Source organism: Dendrobium catenatum, unplaced genomic scaffold (genome assembly GCF_001605985.2).
Source record: "Dendrobium catenatum unplaced genomic scaffold, ASM160598v2 fragScaff_scaffold_1341, whole genome shotgun sequence".
Classification (NCBI taxonomy): domain Eukaryota; kingdom Viridiplantae; phylum Streptophyta; class Magnoliopsida; order Asparagales; family Orchidaceae; genus Dendrobium; species Dendrobium catenatum.
In genome coordinates this window covers 58,438-84,351 of record NW_021319803.1, presented here as the reverse complement: position 1 = coordinate 84,351, position 25,914 = coordinate 58,438, and the positions used below count along the sequence as shown (strand labels likewise).

General features: G+C 37.5%; 1 protein-coding gene across 3 annotated transcripts in view; it reads left to right on the top strand.

The window, feature by feature from the left end:
* Positions 1 to 649: 649 nt before the first annotated feature.
* LOC110114643 (pleiotropic drug resistance protein 2) overlaps positions 650 to 25,914 on the top strand; it is a 51,480-nt gene continuing 26,215 nt past the window's right edge. For 2 of the 3 annotated variants that reach the window (XM_020847588.2, XM_020847587.2), the window contains exons 1-12: positions 653 to 1,242; positions 1,342 to 1,462; positions 1,978 to 2,066; positions 15,502 to 15,586; positions 15,794 to 16,084; positions 16,183 to 16,273; positions 22,286 to 23,186; positions 23,662 to 23,822; positions 24,007 to 24,110; positions 24,263 to 24,428; positions 24,531 to 24,635; positions 25,170 to 25,309. In XM_020847588.2, coding sequence (XP_020703247.1) covers positions 884 to 1,242; positions 1,342 to 1,462; positions 1,978 to 2,066; positions 15,502 to 15,586; positions 15,794 to 16,084; positions 16,183 to 16,273; positions 22,286 to 23,186; positions 23,662 to 23,822; positions 24,007 to 24,110; positions 24,263 to 24,428; positions 24,531 to 24,635; positions 25,170 to 25,309 — 2,613 coding nt within the window. In that variant the 5' untranslated portion in view covers positions 653 to 883. Of the gene's footprint in view, positions 1,243 to 1,341; positions 1,463 to 1,977; positions 2,067 to 15,501; positions 15,587 to 15,793; positions 16,085 to 16,182; positions 16,274 to 22,285; positions 23,187 to 23,661; positions 23,823 to 24,006; positions 24,111 to 24,262; positions 24,429 to 24,530; positions 24,636 to 25,169; positions 25,310 to 25,914 lie in introns of all 3 variants that reach the window. The other variant, XM_028699570.1, reaches the window with a different exon arrangement.

The window sequence follows — 25,914 nt, the reverse complement described above, 5'->3', positions numbered from 1 at the left end:
ACCAATCTAATGGAGTCAATAAACACAACGAAAAACTTAATGTTCATCACTAATAATCATAATACTATTGCTAAGACTCTATTAATTATTTTCTTAGATGCATTCATAGAGCTTTCAATTATCCTACTGTAATAAATATCTTTATAAGATTTAAGACAGTTTTTTATGACGTTACCTCAGAGCATCTCCAACCGAAAATGTCATTTTTCACTCCAAAATGCAGGGAAATCAAAAAATGCCGTATTTCATCTCCAATCCAACGCCATTTTACCGCTAAAATGGTCGTTTTCGTTCGCGCCTTTCTTCCCAAGCTGTTCGGTAGAGAGAAAAAAATGCCGCGGATGAACAGTGCAACGCCAATATTGGCGTCGCACTGTTCATCCGCGATCAAATGACGTCAAAAATGGATATCGGTTGGAGCAAAGCAAGAACGGCAAACAAGTATTTGCCGTTCGGTTGGAGATGCCCTCATGCCGCTTGTTTCCCGTTTAAACGCTAAAAAACAACACAGAACTTCGCATGCGGGGCCCTCCCACGGAAAATATGTCACGCGTTCGAGCTCCAGCTTTCCCGCCTCAATGGTGGAGCCGCACAGAATGAAATAAATAAACTGAGTAAGAAATCCAAAAGCGGTTGGAAAGAGCTGCAAGCGAGACAGAGAGAGAGAGATATTTTGTAGATAGAAGTAATGATGGCTTCAACTACGTCAGTCTTTATATTTATTTATCTCCTTGTTGTCTGCCACTCCTCGCCGTCTATAAAAGCCTTCGCAATCCACTTCTCCGGCAAGGAAACCCTAACGCCAGCTGAAAGCTGGACGGTCAGCTCCCAACGACGTCGCCGGGCTATGCTTCTAGATTCCTAACGCGTCGACCTCTTCGCGATGGCGGCTATCCTCGGCATTGGCGCCGAAGACTCCGGGGTGACCAGCAGCAGCCGGCGGAGCTGGGTATCAAGCAGCTTTCGCGATCCCACAGACGTGTTCCGCCGGAGCACGGCGGCGGAGGAGGGGGACGATGAAGAGAATCTCAAGTGGGCCGCACTTGAGAAGCTTCCTACTTACGACCGAATGAGAAAAGCGATTCTCCAGCAGTTGGGAGATGATGGGAAGGTTATCAGCAGCGAGGTGGATCTTAATAAGCTTGGCATTCAGGATAAAAAGATTCTCGTGGACCGGATTTTGAAGATAGTGGAGGAGGATAATGAGCGGTTCTTGAAACGCCTTAGAGACCGATTCAACAAGTTTGGGCTCGAAACCCCTCTGTTCTTTTTGTTCTTTTCGGCGTCGTTTATGGCGATGTGTACTGGGATTTGATTGATTTTGCGTCTTGATTGAGACAGCGTTGGGATTGAGCTTCCGAAGATTGAAGTGCGGTTTCAGAATTTGTCGGTGGAGGCAGATGCTTATGCCGGTAGCAGAGCGCTTCCTACTTTGTGGAATGCTACAATTAATACTCTAGAGGTACTATTATTTCGTAGAAATTTTCTCATTTCTTTCTGTTTATACGTCTTCTTTTCAAAATTTGATCCTGGTGTCAAACCGCAGGCGCCTTTAGCTTAGATTTTGTTTGGGACGTCTTAAAACAGTTTTTTTTTTGGGTTAAAAATTAAATTTTTTTAGTAAAGAATTCTTTAGGAAGCAGTAAAAAAACCGTATCAAATGAAGCATTAATCATGCTCCACATAATTTATACATATTAGATGACATGGTTCTTCGAAAGTTATATTACCAACTTGGTACAAGGCAAATAATATTTCTTCTAAAAAGTGTAGAGCATATTTTGTACTTTAGCCGTACAAAATATGTTTTCTCCTGAGTTATATTTTCATGCTTCATCTTCTGCATTCATTCCCTATTTACAGCCCCGGGAGCAATTTGATAATTGGTTCAAGAGTTATTGTTGGAGTGGATTTTTTTTTTTTCTTGATAACTCCCTCTTGTTTAACCTAAATTATTTTATTTTTGGCGCTGCGCAGGGGATATTTGGTTTTGTTCATTTTGCTCAATCAAAGAAAAGAGTGAACAAGATACTTACTGATGTTAGTGGAATTCTAAAGCCATCAAGGTGAGTCTGGTAAAGCTTGTTGAGCTCCTCTTATATTGTCAAGAGTTCCGAGTCTTATTTGGTTGGCGGGTAGATATGATTATTTTCTTTGGCATTAGACTGCCAATTTGATTAATGAAAGGCTTTTTTTAATTTTATTCTTAGCACTGCATACTGATAAAAATATGAATGCTCTTAAATTTTTCTCAATACTGATTTTTCTACCAATTGCTAACGGTGCTTCGTGTAGTCATTCTGTCATGAAAGAGGGATGCTTTCAATGATTGGTGTAAGCAAGAAGCACTCGAAGAAAGGGTTCTCATCATTATATAAAAAATAATTGGCATGACATAAAGCAATATTTGAGTGATTCCAGCAATTGTATCTACTCTAATAAGGAATCCATAATTGTATTCCTAAAATACAAATTTTACAATTATACTAAATTATATAGATTCTCTAGCCTAAATTTATACAATAGTAATTATTGCATATATCTAGCTTATATATCATCTCAGTTTGATTTTGGTTGTTCAATAAACATCATTGCTTTCATAAATATGTTGACAATTCTAAAGATTTGTCGAAATATTAGATATAACCCATAAATGCACAGTTTATGGATTGAGCAGAGCATTCGTGGCATTCAATGGATGGTAGATAGCCAAATACACACAACTAAAAGTATTTATAAATGGTAGTTTGGATGTGCATGAAAGAGATGATAATGATGAGATTTAGGCTTCGTGTGGGGCAACTTTCTCATTGCTTTCTAAAACAGTTTTTTAGCACAAAAAAATTTAATTCAAGAAAATTTTTAACTAAAACACTATTTTAGAAAGCATTAGGAAAGCTATCCCAAACGAACGCTTAAACTTGAAGACATAAGAAAGCTATTTATTAATTAATTAACTTCAATGCCCAAACCCTCAACCTAAAATTTAGGTGTAACAAAATATCAAAGTAGTAATAATGGAGCACACCTAATAGGTGATGATTCTTACATTCATCTACTACATGTTGTTGAGGTTAGTAGGGACTTCCTATTGACCCCTAGAATCAAATCATAACACTTTTATGCTGAAGGAGAACTGGATTTCAACATAGCTTGTCAATTTTTGAGACTTGATTAGTACTTCAGATTTATAAAGAAGAAAATAAACCCATGCATGCTTGTTGTAACCATCAATGAGTGTCACAACATATATATAATTTGCTTGTAGGAGTAATACCCCATACATCACTGCAATGTGATGGAATTAGACAAGACTTGCTTTTCTCAATTTTACTGGTTGAACAATTAAAATAAAGATGAGAGTAGCATTGATATTTATCACTAACAAGCCTTAGTTTGTTAAATGAGATGAGGTGGTAGAATTGGATGACCTAAATGTTTATGACAAAGGCATCATTTTGATTTAATAAGACAATGAGTTCATCTTAGGAATTGAAGGATGCAAGTGAAATGCTTGTCTAACTTTAGGCTATTACCTGTCACTTGATCTTGGACAATACAACCATCACGAAAAAATTGAATGGCATAGTTATTATTATTCAAAGTTTCTATTGAAATAAATTAGCAGAAAGTGTGTAAGGTATAAGGACATCTTTCATGGAAGAACTAATGTCCCTAACAGCATTAATTGATGATTGAGTACCATTAACAATTTGAATGGAGGATGATCCATGATCTGGTTCAATACTGCAAAGAAGATGCGAGGAACCAATTATATAATTGGATGCGCTAGAAACCAATGACCAAGATAGAGGTAGAACATTTATACCCTGTAGCCTGAAGGCTAATAAAGCTATTATAATCATTTGACCAAACCAATTTAGAAATAAGAGCTAATTTTATACAGCAACTAAACCAATGATTTAATCAGCAGCAACCTTTTTTTTGCATTTGATTGGCTATGTTGAGGATGATTATGATATTTTTTAATAATATGCTCTGATTTCTTACAACAATTGCAAAATTTATTAATAATATGTTCGTAACCTTTGCAATTGAAGCATTGTACTAGTTGTGTATCTCTTCCTTTACCATTTCCTTGGTTTGCATAAGTACTGTATTTTCATGCATTTTTAATATTGTTGAAAGATGGTTTGTGACTCAAGATGTTCTTTATTTGTAATTCCTTAAAACACGCGTCTATAGAAAAAAGGGTCATCAAATTGGAGGGAGTAGCTTCAAATTCAAGGTAATTTTATCAAAGGTGTTCTCTCTTGTTTTGTTTGTGAACCTCTAAAATAGTAAAAAGAGTTTTAGAAGTGATGTATTATAAAACATTATCTTGATCGGGCATGAATCTTGAGGCAAAATTGAGTTGTTAGCTTCCGAAATTAAATCTGGGACCAACGGCAATTCGATTTCAGCAAACTTATAGTCAAACTGAACGTCTAAAAAGACGAACCCAACGACATCAAAATAAGTTAAATCCAAGCTCAAATGAGCCCAAATCAAAGACATAAAGCACTCTTGGAAGTTTCAAACCATAATTTGAAACACAAACAAATTCCAAACATGACATTCTAATAGTCGAATCGAGCGGCTCGATGAGACAACTCCAACGAGCCAAAGATCACCAAATTATGATATCATTAAGACATCCAAATCCTCAATAAACGGTCCATGATCATAGGGATCAATATTGGCCGTCCATTCAAACCACTCCCATCTTAACCTTAATCCTTCCCATATTTATAAGCCATGCTAATCTTAAAAAATTATAAATAACTCTCATTCTTCACATAAAGGGAAGGAAGAAGAGGAGAAGAAGGGGAGGAGAAGGGAAGAATTTGATAGCTTGCTTCAGTCGACCACGCCGGAGCTCTTCCCCACTACCGCCGTACTTCCGCCCGTTCGTCGACCGCCACCAGACTTACACCAGTTCGTCGACCACCATCGGAGTTCTTCCTGACCACTACACGACTTCCTCCTATTCATCGACCATCGCAAGAGTTCTTCCTGGCCACCACTAGACTTCTGTCCTTTAGTCGATCACCGTTAGGATTCCTTCTGACCACCATTGCCATTGACTACAGTCCTCCTGACCTCCATTTCCAGCCGACAACGGTCCTCACGACCTTCATCGCCTGCTGACTATGGTCCTCCCGACCTCCGTCGCCCACCGACTACGGTCCTTTCGACCTCCGTCTCCAGCAAACTACAGTGCTTCTAACCACTGTCGCATGTTGACTATAATCCTCTCGACCTCTGTCACCTGCCAATTATGATCAACCACCATTGCCAACTACGATTCTTCTGAGCTCCATCTCCAGCTGATTATGGTTCATTCAACCACTGTCACTCGTCGATTACGGTTCTTCTGACCTCCATCGCCCGCCGACTACAGCCCTTCTAACCATCGTCACCCACCGACTATGGTCCTTGCGACCATTGTCGCCCAACTATGGTCCTGACCTCCGCTGCCCGACTACCATCCTTCTGATCACTGTCATTCAACTACGGTCCTTCCGACCTACATCGCTCGCCGACTGTGGTCCTACCACCCAAATGAACATATCAACACTGATTCTTCCAACTGTCACCATGTAATACACTCTATATGATGTATATTTGTTACATCAAGCTAAGATCTTCCTCTTAAAGAAGGGCCTCATTTGTAATCAATTATAATCACTTGTGGATTCATTCAAATTAGGCCTGACCCCATAGTTTTTCTCCTTTTCATGGGTTTCCACGTAAAAATTATGGTCTCTTGTGATTGATGCATCCATCTTTTCTACTTGTTTGTGTGCTGGATTTTCGTATAAAGCTTGGGCGCTAAACTTTATATCTCTCTACCGTCGTGAATATTCTAGGACGCAACAGTTTATCATCGTCTGTGAGAACATCGTTCCTAACTGGGGGTAACTTTTGCTCCCATCTCAAAATGTTATTCATGTCAAAGTCCTGACATCGGTCATTGTTACATTAATTTCTTGGGAATTAGATGTGGCCTGGGGGCAACCTTGATTGCAACTGTAGTCAAGAAAATTCCTCATAATCTTCCAATATTAAATATAATATCTTGAGAAACTATTTTTCATAAAGCTTTTAGCAAATACAAGGATTCTTCCAATAGTTCAAGTTTTATACAATCCATAGCTTGACTTCTATTCCTTGGACAAGATCTTAATTTCAACATCGAAAAGGCAATAATGGTCTAAAGATACATTATTTTTCACTTTTGATTCAAGATACACGTGACATTTTTCCCCTTCTCAATCAAGACATAATCAATTCCAGGGGGATTCGATTCGGCCTCTTCCACACAGGTTAAAATCATCGAGTAATACTCTGACAAGCAACCTTGGATAGGTCATACATCATTGGTGGATTCTCTTGACCCTTTCCACATGTTGGTGCAATTTTTGAAAGTAGGTTTTTGAAAAAGATCAGTTTTCTTTGGAAATTCAAAATAAACTTTTATATTTGAATTTTGAGATCGAACGTCCCATTAGAAAAGTCATACAACTTTGAGAAGTGGAGATAAAATTTCAAAAAGGGGTTCAAATCCAAAATTATAAATCCTACTTTGAATATCATAATCAGATCTGAGTTAGAACCTCATATGATCTCGAAAGATTAAAATGGAGTTCGATCTAATTTCTGGCTATGATATTCTAAGTATATTATTATTGATCTTATGCCCAAAACCTTATGAACATATGATATATCTTTCAAGAAGATACCACTATTTGATAATTATTCGAGCATGACGATAACAATTGTCGCTTGTTGAATTATTGAAACTATCTAAGAGCATTAATTAAGGGGTTAAAAGTTCTTTTAAAATTAAAGTTAATCTTGAATGTTTCAAATTTTTAATAAATATTAGACTTTATGCCGAGTATTTAGACTGTTAGCACGCTTAATTCGTAGTTTCCTATGAAAAGTTATGAATTTTTGAAGTTTAAGCTTAGATTTCGACCTCTGTTTGACCAAACTGTTAACTTTTTGACTTTGACCAGATTTTGAAAATTTGACATTTAAAAAAATAAATTTTATCTTAAGTGTATGAATAGAAACGGTGGGGATACATTTATATGGCCTAAAGGGTACTTGACACAAAGTTAAATGGATCTAATTATTATGACCTAGATCTAAGGATTTCAAGAAATTATACTGTTGGATCTTCAATATCTTTATACGGTTGAACTTGTAGACTGTCCTCGTATAAATCTCTAGAAGAAATCCACATCCGAAAACATCTAGATCCGCTGTTAGGAAGCTGGGACGAAATGGGTGGTTAGATCACCGGAAAGATCGCTGTTGGTGATGTGCAACCACTGGGATTTTATAGTGGGGAGGTGGAGAAAGGCCTGTTGACTGTGGTTATCCCGACCTCCGTCGCTGGCCGACTATGGTCCTTTCGACGTCCGTCTCCAGCAAACTACGGTCCTTTTGACCACTGTCGCTCGTCGACTATAATCTTCTCGACCTCCGTCGCCATCCAATTACGATCATTCCAACCACCATCACCAATGATAGTTCTTCTGACCTCCATCTTCGGCCGATTACGGTCCATCTAACCACTATCGCCCTTTGATTATGATTTGTCTGACCTCCGCCGCCCGCCGACTACGGTCCTTCTAACCATCGTTGCCCGCCGACTACGGTCCTTCCGACCACTATCTCCCAACTATGGTCCTCCGAACCTCCGCTGCCCGACTACAATCCTTCCGATCACCATCATCCAACTACGGTTCTTCTGACCTACATTGCTCGCTGACTATGGTCTTGCCACCTAAACGAACATATCAACACTAATTCTTCCAACTCCCACCATATAATGCACTCTATATGATGTATATTTACTACATCAAGCCATGACCTTCCTCTTAAGGAAGGGTCTCATTTGTAATCAATTGCAAACACTAGTGGTTCATTCAAATTGGGTCTGACCTCGTGGTTTTTTTCCTTTTTAGGGGTTTCCACGTAAAAATTATGGTGTCTTTTGTGATTAATGCATCCATCTTTTCTACCTGTTTGTGTGTTGGATTTTCGTATAAAGTTTGAATGCTAAACTTTATATCTCTCTACCGCTGTGAATATTCTAGGACGCAACAACAAGTATTTTAGCATAAATTACGTCAAAAAGTTTAGTCCATAAATTCTAGAATCCACAAAATTAATCTTGGATGGAGAGATCACCTTGGGTGTTGCTAGCAATCTTAGATTCTAATTGCAAGCATATTACTGTGTTTTCTTGATTTTAAATTTTTTTAACATACACCCTTATATCTTTGCTCATCTTATATGGTCTTAGATTGGAATTTTTATTGCCTCCTCCCACCTGACGCATCTCTACGTTCGGTATGCCGTGATAACGCGACACCTGGCAGCCTACTTTACCCATTTTGACCTGACGCTAGCCCATATGCTTTACCACGTTTTTTAAAATTCTTCAGGTTGGCCCATCGTAATGTATATGAAATGGGCGGGAAAAGTAAAAAGTACGCGGCTTTTACCTTTAGTATAAAAACCTTCTCTGTATTAAACCTAAGATGTTCTACAGTCTTTACGATTCCTATAATTTTCATATACCTGACGTAAAGAAATCGTTAAGTATTTTAGGAGATGGAAGGATCGAATGAAGGTTTTGCTTTCGAAGACTTCGTATTCTGCGAGAAAACTCAGACTTTAAGCTATGATGAAGCTTTTTCTGATTTAATAGTAGTAAGTTATTTTGTATACTATTTGTTTTTTTCTACTTTTTACTGTTTCATTAATGGGTATCAAACTTTGGTTGTATTAGTATTGATCATTACTCAGTATGAAACTTTTTTAGCTCGATATTAGGTCGGTATTCTATATTATAGATCGGTATACGTTCGGTACTGATTATAATAGATAAGTAAAAGATCGGTACATAGTTGTACCGAGCAATACCGAGCAATACACAGTTGAACTCCTTAGCTCGGTATAAGGTCGGTATTCATTAGTATATATCGGTATACGGTCGGTACTAATTATAATAGCACGGTATAATCCCGGTTATCACTAGTACCGAGCTAATAAATATTAATACGTCGTAGTGCCGATCATTCATATAGTAGTCGGTACCGATCGATATATACCGAGATGTACTGCATAAACCGCTCGGTACCTCGGTATCAAAATGTTTTTAATGTCTAGATTGATATTTAGATATAAAGCTAATATGGATGTATGAATATTTATTAGGGTGTTTACAATTCTGAGAAAGAAGCATATGAAAAATATTGCCAGTATGCGCATTCTACTGGATTTACTGTTCGGAAAGAACATCACCATTTCTGGCCAAATACAAGGTTAATCAAATCAAATGATTTTGTGTATTCTAAAGCAGGTTTCAAGAAGGAGAATGAAAGTGGTACTAAGTTAAAATATCGAAGATCATGTACAAGAACAGGATGTCCACCCATGGTTAGATTTTCGGTGAGTCAAGATGGGCTTTGGTCAGTGAATAAATCTGTAGAGAGTCACAATCACGAACTGGCTAGGCCGGATGATCAATATTTGCTCAGGTCGGCTAGGTCAATTAGTGATGATAATGCAGTTGTTTTGAAATCTATGTCAGAAGCCGGTATAAGAACTGTCGATGCATTTACGTACCTATCTGATGAAGTTGGAGGTGTGGCTAATCTTGGATTCACGAAGCGGGATGCGTACAACCATATCTAAAAAGAAAGAAGAGCGAAGTTTAAGAGTGGAGACACTAATTCACTAATCAAGTTGTTTAAAAAACGGACAATTAATGACCACATATTTGCATGGGATGTTGAAACAGATGAAGATGGATGTTTGTTGAATTTCTTTTAGGTTGATGGTCTCGGTATAATCGATTATGACTGTTTTGGGGATGTGATTATATTTGATACTAGTTATCGTTTAAATAATATAACTTAGCTTGTGCCCCAATTGTCGGAGTGAACAATCACTGGCAAAATGTTCTACTAGGAGTTGCATTTTTATCTGATGAGACTATAGCTTCTTTTACCTGGCTTTTTCAAACATTTATAAGAATCATGGATAACAAACATCCCATTACCATTTTTACTGATCATGACCAAGTCATGGCTAAGGCAATAGAGATTGCATTGCCTAATACACGACATCGATTGTGCCAATGGCATCTGTACAAAAAAGCACCTTCAAAGGTATGGTGCTTTAACAACAACAACAGAGTTAAATGCTTATTTTTTTACTGTTTCAAACAATGTGATTCAGTGGAGGAATTAACTCTGTTGTTACTGTTAAAGCACCATACCTTTGAAGGTGCATTTTTGTACAGATGCCATTGGCACAATCGATGTCGTGTATTAGGCAATGCAATCTCTATTTTCCTAGCCATGGCTTGGTTCTGATCAGTAAAAATAGTAATGGGATGTTTGTTATCCATGATTCTTATAAATGTTTGAAAAAGCCAGGTAAAAAAAGCTATAGTTTTGACATTTAAAAAAATAAATTTTATCTTAAGTGTATGAATAGAAACGGTGGGGATACATTTATATGGCCTAAAGCGTACTTGACACAAAGTTAAATGGATCTAACTATTATGATCTAGATCTAAGGATTTCAAGAAATTATACTGTTGGATCTTCAATATCTTTATACAGTTGAACTTGTAGACTATTCTCGTATAAATCTCTAGAAGAAATCCACATCTGAAAACATCTAGATCCGCTGTTAGGAAGCTGGGATGAAATCGGTGGTTAGATCACCGGAAAGATTGCTGTCGGTGATGTACTACCACTGGGATTTTATAGTGGGGAGGTGGAGAAAGGCCTGCTGACTATGGTTATCCCGACCTCCGTCGCTCGCCGACTATGGTCCTTTCGACGTCCGTCTCCTGCAAACTACGGTCCTTTTGACCACTGTCGTCCGTCGACTATAATCTTCTCGACCTTCGTTGTCATCCAATTACGATCATTCCAACCACCATCACCAATGACGGTTCTTCTGACCTCCATCTTCGGCCGATTGCGGTTCATCCAACCACTATCGCCCTTTGATTACGATTTGTCTGACCTCCGCCACCCGCCGACTACGGTCCTTCTAACCATCATCGCCCGCCGACTACGGTCCTTCCGACCACTATCTCCCAACTATGGTCCTCCTAACCTCCGCTGCCCGACTGCAATCCTTCCGATCACCATCATCCAACTATGGTTCTTCTGACCTACATCGCTCGCTGACTATGGTCTTGCCACCCAAACGAACATATCAACACTGATTCTTCCAACTCCTGCCATATAATGCACTCTATATGATGTATATTTACTACATCAAGCCAAGACCTTCCTCTTAAGGAAGGGTCTCATTTGTAATCAATTGCAAACACTAGTGGTTCATTCAAATTGGGCCTGACCTCGTGGTTTTTTTTCCTTTTTAGGGGTTTCCACGTAAAAATTATGGTGTCTTTTGTGATTAATGCATCCATCTTTTCTACCTGTTTGTGTGTTGGATTTTCGTATAAAGTTTGAACGCTAAACTTTATATCTCTCTACCGCTGTGAATATTCTAGGACGCAACAACAAGTATTTTAGCATAAATTACGTCAAAAAGTTTAGTCCATAAATTCTAGAATCCACAAAATTAATCTTGGATGGAGAGATCACCTTGGGTGTTGCTAGCAATCTTAGATTCTAATTGCAAGCATATTACTGTGTTTTCTTGATTTTAAATTTTTTTAACATACACCCTTATATCTTTGCTCATCCTATATGGTCTTAGATTGAGAACAATCACATGATTAATAAATCCCAAGTTTCATGTCTTGGCTCTTGCTTCTTTGATTTTCCATGGAGTTCATTTTGGAAGCTGAGTAGGGGTTGGATCACTACTATGAATGTGTCCATAATTCTCTTCCCACGACCAATAGATGAAATTGAAATTCCTAGGAAGAGTAAATTTGACTTGCGAGGCTTACACCAAAAATATCTAGGTTATTGTTTGATATGGTTAACATCGTTTACATGATGCCTTTTAGAAAAAAAAATTTCTAAGAATAAGTCCGGAAAGGCCATTGCTGAGAGATGTTTGCAAAAAATAGATTGACGATGTAAGAAAACCTTGAATCGACGGTCCCATAATCGAATGGATGAGTCTTCGTGATCACTCGAGAGAAAATCAATGGTGGGTGTTGAAATATGAAAACATCGTTGATCTCTGAGATGAAGGTTGATGTTGATCATTGGAAGGCATTTGAGAGCAACGATGTCCATGATACATCTAGTGCTACAAATAAGAGGCGAAGACTAGCCAATACGGGTTCAACATTGAAGCAAAAACAAAGATAAAATCAATCACTTGACAAAGATGAATTGAGACTGGATTGACACTCTTGGGAGCTGAAGATGAGATTCTAGATAAGAGAGATGCTGGATATTAGAGACAAGCTGAGGGATAGGCATTGTCGATAGGAAAAGTTAAGATTGAAGATGGAATCAATTTTGTTGGAAGTTGAAGGCAAGATTGGCGTTGTTGCGATGAACCTATATCAGTGTTTTTAGAGAGAATAATAATCATATCATTTCCATCATTTACCTCTGAGTTCTGTTGAATTCATTCATATCTAAATAAAAGATTATATAACATCATTTGGAATAACAAAGGAAGCATCTAATAATTCCCCAAATTTCATCGCATCAAAGACTTTGTACAGAGCCACTAACGAAATCCAAAACAATTCATTGTAAAATAACATTAAAACTTCTTTACTAACCTTAAGAGTAGATAACCACAATTAAATAAACATTTATATAAAACTTAAATAGTTGCATATCAAACTTCTTCCACTTTTCTATCAAATTTCTTCCACTTTTCCTTTCCCTTTTCCTGTAAAAATAGCCAGTAAAAAGTAACTGGTAAGCTATGAGGCCCCGTAAATTATGTAATTTAAATAACAGTTATAATACAAGAAGAGAATAAATTAAAATGTTGAAGTCATAAAGCATTAAACTCACATTTAATGATAACAACATCATAAATCCTAAATTAAGCATTTTTAATTACTCTCGAAAGTTATATTGAATATTCAAATAAATATGTAAAAGACTTGGCTACTAAATAACATGAACAATATTCAATGGAGCCCAGGTTACCCTGGCATTATCGCCGCTTGAATTCCTTGAAGGTCCCTTTTGCGCTCATGGGGGGTCTCTTTGCTCCCCACCTAACTATGCAGGTCTCTTTTTCTTTGGGGTCCTTTTGCCCCCTCTACAAAACAGGCTTAGTAATTTGGGTTCCCTTTTGGCCCCCTGATATTGTAGACATCAAAATTTTATCATCATATAGGGCCAATCTTTACTTTTAATTTGATATTCCTTAATTTCATACTTCATAGTTACATATCTGATTTTAATGATTATAAGCTTCAAAATTTGCCTATACTTATACATTTGGTGTACCATGAATTTAAGTAGCTACTTAAGTTAAAACAGAAACCTTCTTTGGGCATAAAATTATCAGTTAAGAAAAAGACTGAGAATAAGTACATTTAAACATGCTATTCAAATCTTTCTTGTTCAATGGATAAAAAATTGTGAATACTTTAATATACCTTCATGATGACTAAACAATTTCTCATACTGCATCTCTTCATAATAGGCTTTCAAAACATAAAGGATAAATTAACCATTCATGATGATTACAACTATAATTAATTACATAATTTACCTCTTTGATTGCTGATCTCTTCAAAACCTACACCACGAAGTCTCCTCCTTTGATGCACAAACCCAAAGTTTTCTTTCTGCATAAATCTATGAATAATCCTACCATACAATTAGGTTATCATTTTTAGAAATGTTACTAAATTTAGGTGACATAAAAGATGAAGGTTAATAGCATACTTCTCACTTTTATCTTCCTTTCTTTCCTTTATTCTTTCCTTCTCTTCTTCCTTTCTCTCTTCTCCAAGCTACCACCTTAATTCATAATTCTTTCAACTAGTTTGCATAATCACATCACTACAAATTCATTACAATTCATAAAAAATTTGATCATTTCAAATACCTGCAATTTATTTCCCTTCTTTCACAATTTCTACATAACTCCCTTTCACTGAAATATACAGAATTCTTTTGAACCATAGAATCACTATTTGCACAAGGAATTTCTGTGAATTGATGGCCCTTGATCGCCCCTTTTACAGTGCTTTCAGCACATGCCGAAACATTTACAGCCGCAAGCACCTACAGCCCGCATGCAGGCTAAAATCCTTTCAAGTATTCCAAGGGATTTGCTACAGGAATACTCTGTTAAAAGCTCCGCACCTTGCCCTCCTTATTCTGTAGAAATTCTCCGCCCTTTGCTACAAGGCTTCTCCGCCTATTGCTACAGGATTTCTCTGATTTCCTTTACTGAACCAGCGGCAGTTACCAAGAATTGATTACCATATAAGGAAAAGAAGTGGGTCCCGCTCTTCAACCAACTTCCAATAGTTTCCTCCCCAAAAGCATCTATTCGGCTGCTAATAAAACTCAATTAATTATTATAATTCCACTAGCTAATTGATCTTTAATTAATCCTTCTTTTAAATAAATAGCTACTAATCAAAGTTTCACACAATACAAGCGCATACCTGAGAAATTTGAGTCTTTGGATATTACAAGAGAAGAGGACAAGGATATTGACTTGCACTGTCAAGGCTTTGATATCATATCTATTGGACTTTTTGCTCTTACATAGACAGTTCTCATTATTATATGGAAAATAATTGGCATGATGCAAGGCAATATTTGAGTGATTCTTGATATCATAACTAATAAGATGACGAATCTATGGTTGTATTCCTAAAATACAAATATTTATTGGAATACTTCTTATTTACACACATTTTATAGCCTTAATATATACACTGATAGTTATGGCCTATATCCTGCTGATATGATAATGATGAATGGTTTTGAATCATCACAAATACTTTGAATATGATTAATGATGATGAATTTCCATAAGATGCCCTTTGCACTTATTGGATTCCTGAGCTTTTGGTTGGGATAAAAAATTATTCACGATGAATTCCAATAAAGTTGCCACCCTTTGCATTTGGTGGACTCTCAGGCTTTGGGTTGGGATAGAAGATTAATTATGATGAATTCCCATAAGTTGACCTGTGCATTTAGTGAACTTCCAAGTTTTGGGTTGAGATCAAAGATTAACTGATTATAAAATCAGTTGTTTTGTAACAATTCAACCTTTCAGTGCGTTTTATTTTCCGTGGGAGACTGACTGAACACATCTGATTGCAATAATAAAAGGCTTTCAGCTTCTCAATCTATAGATTCTAAGGCAATGATTTTCTTTTTGGTATAATAGTCAACGGTAGCTATGGTACAATGAAAATTTTCTTTTTGGATTTAATCCAAGCACGTAGAATTCTAGTGCATCTTTTATGCTTTTAAATATTTATGAGAATCGTCCGAAAGTATTCTTACAAGCTTTTAAATGAACTTTCAGGATGTCTCTGCTTCTTGGACCGCCATGCTCAGGGAAAACAACACTTCTTCTAGCTCTTGCTGGAAAGATTGATAAAAGGCTTAGGGTAGGCCCCCCTCTAGGGTTCCACTGAAGGAGTGGAGTGTGTTTGTCATATAAGTTTGTCTACCTGTGTTTGTGCACATGCATGTATATTTGTTCTTTTTTTCTTGGATTTATGCTTGAAAGACATTTTTAGTATCTTGATATTTGCTAAAGACAGACAGCTTTTTGTGCAAATTTCTTAGATTACTAATTACTAACTTGGAAGCAGGTCTCTGGGAAAATCACATATTGTGGTCATGAATTGTCGGAATTTTTCCCCCAGAGAACTAGCGCTTACATCAGTCAGCATGATACTCACATTGGAGAGGTGACAGTTAGGGAGACCTTCGATTTCTCAGGGAGGTGCTTGGGTGTAGGAACCAGATATGAACTGATGTCGGAGTTATCAAGAAGAGAGAGAGATGCAAATATTAAACCAGACCCTGAAATTGACGCCTTTATGAAGGCAGTTGCTGTGGAGGGGCAAAACTCCAGCCTAGGAACTGACTATATTCTAAAGGTATGTTATGTAGTTTGTCTCTAATATATATGTGATCATGTCATTATAAGTTGCGGTGCACATTAGCAATGCTGATTTTATTAAATGCCACAAAATAGGTACTTGGGTTGGATATATGCGCGGATATTATTGTTGGCGATGAGATGAGAAGAGGAATTTCAGGTGGACAAAAGAAACGTGTGACCACTGGTATGTAGTTGTTGCATGCATGCATATTGAAAGTAAATTAACAATACAAGAAAATAGATTTAGATGGATTTGCCATGTTGAAGAATGTTCAGTATGAATATTTTGTGTTATTTCAACTTCTATTTAATTGCTGTTGATCCATATTTCAAAGCTTCGCACTTTTTCAAAGCTTCGCACTTTTTAATTGCTGTTGATAAATATTTCAAAGCTTCGCACTGTTTCTCACTTTTTCAAAGCTTCGCAAAAATTTGATGACAATTTAGGCAGCCAAAACAGCTTTCCTTATGATTTAGAAACTTGTAAAGATGCTGGTTGTTAGAATTAGGAGGTACATAAAAAATATTATGAATAATTTTGTATTTTTAATGGTATCAAAGTATCTATATAATTGGCTATTAAATAAAATGGCTGGTAAACATAATTCACTAGTAAAGTTTTTAAATCAAATACTTAAAATCGTTTTTAATAAGAATTCAAATTGAAAAATTATGCCATGTGTGATATCATTGTTAAGTAATAGTTAAAATAGTTATTTTATGTGAAATGCTTGCATGATTTTTGCCAATTGGGACCAACACTTGCTAAGACTCATGGCGTCTTTCCTTCCTCTTCCACTATCACCATATTGTTCTCCGGGATGCTTGCTCTTGAATTTATTTTGTTCCTTGATTTTATATTTTCATTATTAGATACTTTCTAAGATTGTATATATTTCATATATTTTGAAATGAGTAAAAGCCTAAAATAGTCCCCAGACTATTAATAAACATCCAATTTAGTTCTTGATTTTTATGATGATCCAACTTATTCCTTGTCAAATATCATCCCAACCATCCCAGCTGTTCATTACCTCTCGATCTTATGTCCAAAATGGGGATCCGTGGGAGGCTCACCTGAATCATGCTAATCTCCTTTCATATTCGGGTGGCTGATTTAGGTAGGATTATATTCCGTAATTATTTATTTCTTTATTAAGATATCTTGTATATATCTATAAATAGGGATAGTTTTGTATAATAAATTTAAGCATTTTCCATGTCCAATTCTCTTAATTTACCGTGTTATCAAAGCCTTCTCTTTAAAAACTAAAGGAAGCGGGTTCCGGCTTGTTCATTCTTGTGTACAACCAACCGAGAGGAGGGAGAGTGCTTCATCCCGCTATCTTTGCGTTCGATTGAGAGAGACGAACGCCTCGTGAGTCTCCTGCGTCTCGTCTAGAGGAGTTGAGCAAGAACCCCATGGTCTCTACTTTCAATTGAGAGAGACAAACGTCCCATGAACCCTTCTCGTGTGCGTGCGACCGAACACCATCGCCTGACCACTGATAGAAGGTTGAAGAACAATAACTTCTTGTGGGGGTAGGACGCCACCGCTGCTTTTGAGAGGTTGAAAAAGGCCATGACCACCATAACAGTCCTGACCCTACCAGATTTCAGTCTGGATTTTGTAGTGGAGACGGACGCATCAGGGTATAGATTGGGAGCATTACTCATGCAGAGCCAGCGACCCATTGCTTACTTTAGCCAAGTGTTGACATTTAGAGGTAGGCTGAAGTTAGTGTTAGGGAGTGTGTTGATGGCCATTGTGTTAGCCATCCAGAATTGGCGACCTTACTTATTGGGTTGACATTTTTTTTGTCAGGATGGACTAGCAGAACCTGAAGTAATTGTTAGAGCAAAGGATAGTGACAGAGGAGCATCAGAGGTGGCTGTTAAAGTATTTGAAATATGACTTTGAAATTCAATAGAGGCCCGGGATAGAGAACAAGGCGGCGGATGCCTTGTCCAGATGTATGGGGGAGCTCCAGGATATGGCAATATCGATATCGCTAATGTTGGATTAGGGGGCCATTAAGGAGGAAAGTGCACGAGATGAGGATCTAGGGAGGATTAGGGCATAGTTATTGAAGCATAAGAATTACGATTGATGTGAAACATAAAAGGAATTGCAGGAATTTAATAAAATTTGTTAAGCTTGTCAATTTTAAAATTAATATTTCACAAGATTAGATTCTAGGATTTCTTAATTGTTGTTTTGCTTTGGCATGCAATTACAAAATAGATTAGAAGGGCAATTTAAAATAACCACAAAATTATAATAAAGCTAGATGCGCAAGTAACAGAAATCCTCTAGTTAACAATTAGAAAATTCACCTCGTGTTCTCCTCACTCACACTCTTGAGAGCTATTTAGCAGAAGAATAATTTCAGCAAACTTAATGATGGCTCCAAAAGATAGAAGACATCTGCAGTATTGCCCAACGAAACCTTATCCGGAGGGGAAGAAGTCAGTGGATGTTGGAGAACTTGCCATTATCCGGAGGTTTGATGCTCGTTGATGTCAGTCGTCAAGGTGAAGAGGATCTGATCAACGTAGTCGTCGACGGTGTGGTCGATCTCCAAGTTGATGTCGAAGAAGGGTGATCTCAACACATGTACGCATCCTTGATGATCGTATACTAACCCATGGTCTTGTTCAGGATCGGCCATTCATGAGGAAGTAGGTCGGGGTTGTGTATCTTCTTCCTTGGATAGTGTGTATAAAGTAAGGGAGAATAGATGAAGAGGAGGGAGAGGTTTGGGTGATCGACCAAGGCTAGGAGAGAGGCTGGCTGTAAATTCAGATTTTAGGGTTTAGTTTGTGGAGGAAAAATAATTTTAAAATTTGAAATTTAAGTTCAGATTTCGAGGAAGGAGGGAATTATTCAAAATTTGAATCTCCTCTAATTGGGCTAAGGTGGGGTGGCACACCTAAGTGGGAAGGGTTTTGATTGAGAGAATTAATGGGGGAAATTAATTAAGAGAGAGGGGATAGAGGGGGGGGGGGGCAAGGGGGGGGGGGATTAAATCTAATTAATTTGGAATTAAATCTAATTTAATTTCAGATTGGTAGCAATTAGGAGATCTTCCAAAATAGGTTTAGGCTAATTGGGAAAGATTTAGAAATTCGAATTCATTTGAATTTGAATTGAGAGAATTTCCCAACTAGTAATGGGCTAAATTAGGAAAGTCTTAAAGAGGCAATTTGAATTGAAATCAAGGGAATTGTGGTTCAGCCGACGGCTAGGGCTTGGGGAACATGGTGGCCAGCTATGGGGGATTTTGGGGCTTTAGCCGGCGGCTATGGGGGAGGAGGAGGACCTTTGGACCGACGGCTAGGGGAGGGGTTGTGGTGGAGCTTTGGCCGGCGACTATGGGGGTTGTGGGGTCTTTGGCCGGCGGGTAGTGGGGGAGGAGGGGATTTAGAGAAAGAAAATTGACTACGAGCTCGGACACTTCGTGCGGCTGGTGGGTGTTGCTCGCACTCTCCTAGGGGCTTCACCTCTCTCTAGAACTCTCAACACTCAAAGGAACTAGAAGGCTGAAATTTCATTAAGCAATCATAAAAAAACTCATACAAAGTTAGGCCCTCATATATAGGCCTCAAAGCAGCAAAAAACTCAAAGACTAAAATATCCTTTTGGCTACAACACAAACTAATCCCTCACAGGGGTACAATGGTAAAGACTAAAGCATAAACAAAAATAATATATAAAATGCATCATAAATAAAGACAAATAATCATAGTTGTCGATTTATGATTCCTCCGGTGATAGACGCGCCGGAATCTCCTGTTGATGTCCTCATCATTCATCCTAGTTATTCTCTATAAGAGGGAAGGTTGATGTATTAGGAGGGATTTGTGATGCCTAGGATATTAGTCCATATTCCACACCTACTGCAAGACTTCCATGGGAGTATGATTGGGGGTCACTCAGAGGTGCAGAAAATCTATAGGAGATTAGCATCATAATTGTTTTAGAAAGGGATGCACAAAGATATGGAGTTGGTAGCCAGTTGTGAGGTATGTCAGAGGAATATGTATATAGTTATGGCTCCAGGGGGATTATTTCAATCCCTATCTCTACCTGATCTGGTGTGGGAGGAGGCATCAATGAATTTTATAGATGGGCTACTTGATTTGAAGGGTTGATTCTAGTGGTAATGGACAAACTGAGCAAGCATGCTCACTTCATCCCCCTACAATATCCCTACACAACAGTGACAGTGGCTGCAGCATTCAGCAGAGTGGTGGTCCAACTATATGGGGTACCGGAGTCTATAGTGTCCGACAATGACAAGATGTTCCTCAGCTATTTCCCCAGAGAGTTATTCAGGTTGCAGGGGACAGTACTGAAGAGAAGTACAGCTTACCTTCCCTAGATGGATGGGCAGATGGAGGTGGTCAACATGAGCTTGGAGATATACCTACGATGTTCTGTTGGAGAAATCTCGGCTTTTGGCCAAGTGGCTAGCTTGGGCGGAGTACTGGTACAACACTTCATATCATTTTGCTTCCCAGATGATCTCGTTCAAGGTGTTGTATGGATGAGACCCACCTAACTTGGTGCATTTTAGGCAAAATAGCACTCCAGTTTCTTCAATAGAAGAATACTTGAAGGAGCTGAAAAGGGTGTTGGAAAAATTGAAAAATGCATCTATTGAGAGTTCAACAAATTATGAAGAAACATGTGGATGGGCAGATGAAGGACATCCAGTTTATAGTTGGGGATAGAGCTTTCTTGAAGCTTCCTCTTACAGACAGAGGACAGTAGCTAACAAGAGGAATGAGGAGCTAGCTCGGTGATATTTTTCCCCTTCAAAGATATCAGAGAGGTTTGGAGTAGTAGCTTATCGTTTGAGGTTACCCCCCATCACTGCCATACATCCAGTGTTCCACGTATCTCAGTTAAGAAGAGCTATTGAGGATCACACAGCTTGTTTAGAGTTGCCAGCCATGTTGATAGAAGAATTGGAAGTGGTTCTAGAACCATTAGAGCTATAGGAGGTATGACAGGGAAAAGGAGACATCAAAGAAGTGTTAATTAAATGGAGAGACCTTCCCGATTATGACGCTACATGGGAGCTGCACGAGAGGATGCAATATCAATTCCCCTCTTTTCACCTTCAAGACAAGGTGATTCTTTGGGTGCGAAGTATTGATAGATTGGTCTAGGAGGGACCGGTCATGTCAGCCCAAAATAAGGGCCATCCCCTTATATACAGCAGGTGCAGGTGGAAGCCTGTTGTTTCCCCCAGGTGGGGCCCGCAGCTTATGTAGAGGGAGATAGAGAGAGAGAGAGAGAGAGATTATGAGGGAATTTTGAGTTTAGAAGGTTTGTTTAATCTTTTGGGAGTTTAATTTATGTGCTTTATGTAGTAGGGTTGGATTAGGATTAGGGTTAGGGTTTAGGGTTATCTCTAGTTTTCTTAGTTTTTGTAGTGCTTTGGTGTTCTTGGGCTCTAGCGGCGTCTGGAGATTTCGGAGAGATAGATCATCCTCTTGAATTGAGGATCAATTGTATCTTGCTATTTTCTTTCATCTATTATTCAATCAAGAGTGTTTTTTCTTATTTTTTCCTCCATTAAATCTTCAAAACCTACTTGTTTTTTCCTACTTAAATTCTGATTTCAGCAATCGTTTTCTATTTCTACTACTACTTCCTATCAAAAACCTCCACTGATAAGACAAACACTTGTAGGTAATATGAAAATAAGCTAATGATGTGGTAGAACAAGGGTAATGTGGTTAGAAGATGTAAAAGGACTTGCTCAAATTAGAATATCTCATGTTCCACTAAACATGAATGGAAGAGCATACCTACGGCCAACTCTATATAGTTGGATTAGGCTAATGATGATGATTAACCAATTATGGCATGACATCCTAATATGTGTAATCTAGGATTTGGTAAACTATAACTTGAAAAACTATTTAAGATCATTTGTTGCTTCTAGTGTGAAATTCATTTCCTTGAAATGGGTCATGGCTACTTACATTAATCTATGTAACCTGAATTAGATATCTGAACTCTTTGATTTTCATTCTTTATCCTGGTATATGAATGATGGAAATTGGCATCTCAAATGCTTTAATTTCCTATAGTTTGCGGGGCATTCTAAAAAGTTTAATGGTTGCTAATTCACTCATTCTATCCTAAATAGCTTGGGCTATGTGATTTTTCTTTTTACAGGTGAGATGTTGGCTGGGCCTGCAAGGGCACTATTTATGGATGAAATATCAACTGGACTCGATAGTTCCACCACGTTTCAGATTGTCAAGTTCATTAGACAGATGGTGCATGTCATGGATGGAACTGTGCTTGTCTCTCTTCTTCAGCCAGCACCTGAGACTTTTGAACTTTTTGATGATGTTATTCTGTTGTCGGAGGGTCAGATTGTCTATCAAGGACCTCGTGAGAACACCCTAGAGTTCTTTGAGTTCATGGGCTTCAAATGCCCAGAAAGGAAAGGAATTGCAGACTTCCTGCAAGAGGTCACATCAAGGAAGGATCAAGAGCAATACTGGTTTAGGGAAGATCAACCTTACCGTCATATTTCTGTCTCCGAATTTTCCAGTTCTTTCAAGACTTTTTATATTGGAGAAAGGCTTGCAGAAGATCTTAAAATCCCTTTTGATAAATCCAAAGCCCATCCTGCTGCATTGACAACAAAGAAGTATGGCATGTCCAGCTGGGAGCTCTTCAAGGCATGCTTCGACAAGGAATTGTTACTGATGAAGCGCAATTCATTTATCTACATATTTAAGATTACCCAGTTAACAATTATGGCTGTGATAACCTTGACTCTATTCTTGAGAACCAATATGCACCATGAAACAATTGCTGATGGTGGAACCTACTATGGTGTGCTATTCTTCAGTTTGATAAATATGGTGTTCAATGGTATGGCAGAGCTGGCTATGACAATTTTCAGACTTCCTGTCTTCTATAAACAAAGAGATTTCTTGTTTTATCCTCCTTGGGCATTTGTGCTATCATATGTCGTTGTCAAGATTCCCATCTCTCTAGTTGAATCATCAATATGGATACTTATTACATACTATGGGATTGGTTTTGCTCCTGCGGCCAGCCGGTAAATATTTTACTTATGTTTTGGTGCCAGGTTTCTTTTTAGTGGTTTCATGGTTCTTTTGTTGCATTTTTTATCCAAAAGTTATCCTATTGATTCCGTGCTTATGCTCTTGAAATTTGAATCAAACACATAAAAATTGAATCATCATCATTAGTCTTATCCCAACATTGTGTGTTTGGAGTTTTGAATCCTTAAATCCTTTCGAGTGACATGAGTTGATAGCCCTATTTTGTGCAAGTTGTGGATAACTTCTAATTTTATTAATTTTGCTCTACCTATTTTCATCTTACATTAAATTATCTAAAACCTTATTGGTGCATTTATGCCTTAAATTTTACACGCCCGTATCACTTATGTCTGCTTATCACAACATGTGTAATATGTGTTACTGATATTTTCTATTTTTATTTAAGAAACGGAACCTGAACAAATATTAATTATGTTTCTTATGATGGCATTTTTTTAACATTAACAGGTTCTTCCGGCAGTTCTTGGCATATTTCTCTGTTCACCAAATGTCTCTTGCTCTCTTTAGATTCATTGCTGCATCTGGAAGAACTATGGTCATAGCTAACACATTCGGAGTATTTGCCATACTTGTTGTCTTTGTTCTAGGAGGATTTGTTATCTCCAAAGGTAACATCAAGATAATTTTATCCACATCTATTTTTTTCTTCCAGTAACAGTTTGTTCCTTGGGAAGAAGCCAGGAGCTTGATAATCATCATCATTACAAGTTTTACTTCTCCAATAGACTCACTAAAATTTCTAGTTAGAATGTTGGCAGTCCTCACTTTGTTCCTTTCTCATTTTCTGGACAGATGACATTCAGCCATGGTGGATATGGGGTTATTGGATTTCTCCGATGATGTATGGACAAAATGCCATTGCTATAAATGAATTTCTTGATCCTAGATGGAGCAAGGTAAATTTTATGGTGCTCTTCAGGAAATTTCTACCATTTTTTACTTTTTCTTTTTCTTTGATGGCCTCTACAGTTAAGAAGTACAGTTGCCTATTCATACTTGGAAAACCCTCCTTTCTATGTTGATATTTTTGGATTTATTTTTATTTCAGCCAAACAATGCCATCAACATAAATGAATCAACAATTGGAAAGGCAATTCTCAAGTCAAGGGCTATGTTTGTGAATGGCTATTGGTACTGGATTTCTATTGGAGTGCTTTTTGGTTTTGCTCTTCTATTTAATATTTGCTTCATGTTGGCATTAATTTATCTGAATCGTAAGTGTTCCACCTTTGATCTGTCTTTTGACACTTTGATCTGTCTTTTGACACTGGTGCAGAATTCACTCTTTTTTTTATAACGTTTATCTTGCATTGTAGCCATTACGAATTCTAAAGCTATCATTGTAAGTGAGGAAGAAGAGATGGAAGATTTATCCAGATTAGCAGAAAGAGTCAAAGCATCAGCTAAATCTAATGTTGTAGGTGCGTGCAGTGCTGAGATTCATCTCAACTTCTGAACTACACTATAGTTTATAAGGTGTATTCGAAATATGTGAAGTTGGCAGAATCATGCACTTAATTTACTAGTTCAATGAGTGATGACTTTGTGCATCAGAATAAAATTAAATTAAGGTATAATTAAAACACTAAAAGGAGGAAGATAGTGCTTTATTTCGACCCTTGTCTCTTTGGAAGGCTAAGAGCAGGGCTTTCAAGATAGGCATAAGTTAAAATGATACAGCCAGTTTAGATATAGCTGTGCCGGGTAATTTACTCCAGAGTTGCTATATCACGTGAACGTAGCTATCTTTCTGAATCTATTACTAGAATTGATTATGCTTTTTTTTATTTTTTTCATTATCCTTAAAATGTAACAAACAGGCAACTTTATGCTTTCTCTAAGAATTTGTTAATAAAAGGAAAAGGAAGAGATTTCATAGGTTTTTGTGCTACTTCCTTTTGAATGATCAAAGAACAACTCATTATCTATGACTCATTCTGTTGTTGATTGGTTAGATACGGAAATGGAAACAACTCTGAAGAATCCTGTCAGAGACAGAAGCACGCACAATCAAGTTACACGAGGAATGGTTTTGCCTTTCCGGGCCCTTTCGCTAGTATTTGAACATGTGAACTATTACGTGGAAATGCCTTCTGTAAGTCAATTATTTCATCAAAATTAATAAATGAACTCTAAAAAGTTTCTTTCAGTTACGCCTACTATATTGAGTGAATTTTTTTTCTGGTCAAATGAGAGTTCTGTAATCTATTTGTTCTATTTCTTGATTAATATGATGCCTTTCTTTTAGTAAGTGCATGTAAAGTCACTGCCAAAGACCTGAACATTACTTAGATTTTTTTTTGGCATGGTTACTCTCTTTGTTGGAATTCAAACAGTAATTGTTAAAGTAGGGTTGATATACTAATCAGGATGGAAATTTCTATGACCTTTTGCCTGCTTCCAATTTAATGATTTAAGATTGCAAGTTAAATATGGGTAATGAATGTTACATGTATGTATTCTTTTGACTGAAAATCTGGGTATTCTTCCAGAATTTTGTGCTGTAATTTATCGAAATGAGAGCATCAAATTTAGTGCGATATTCACCAAAGAGAAAGATAATAACTAACATAGAAAGTTCTATCTTTTATGAGGTTTATTTTCAACCTAGTCTATGTGTAGGAGAGAAAAGAGAAGAATTTATTCATTGTCAAATGTCACAAAAGACATACACAATCAAAGAAGCTTTAGCTGCCCTTC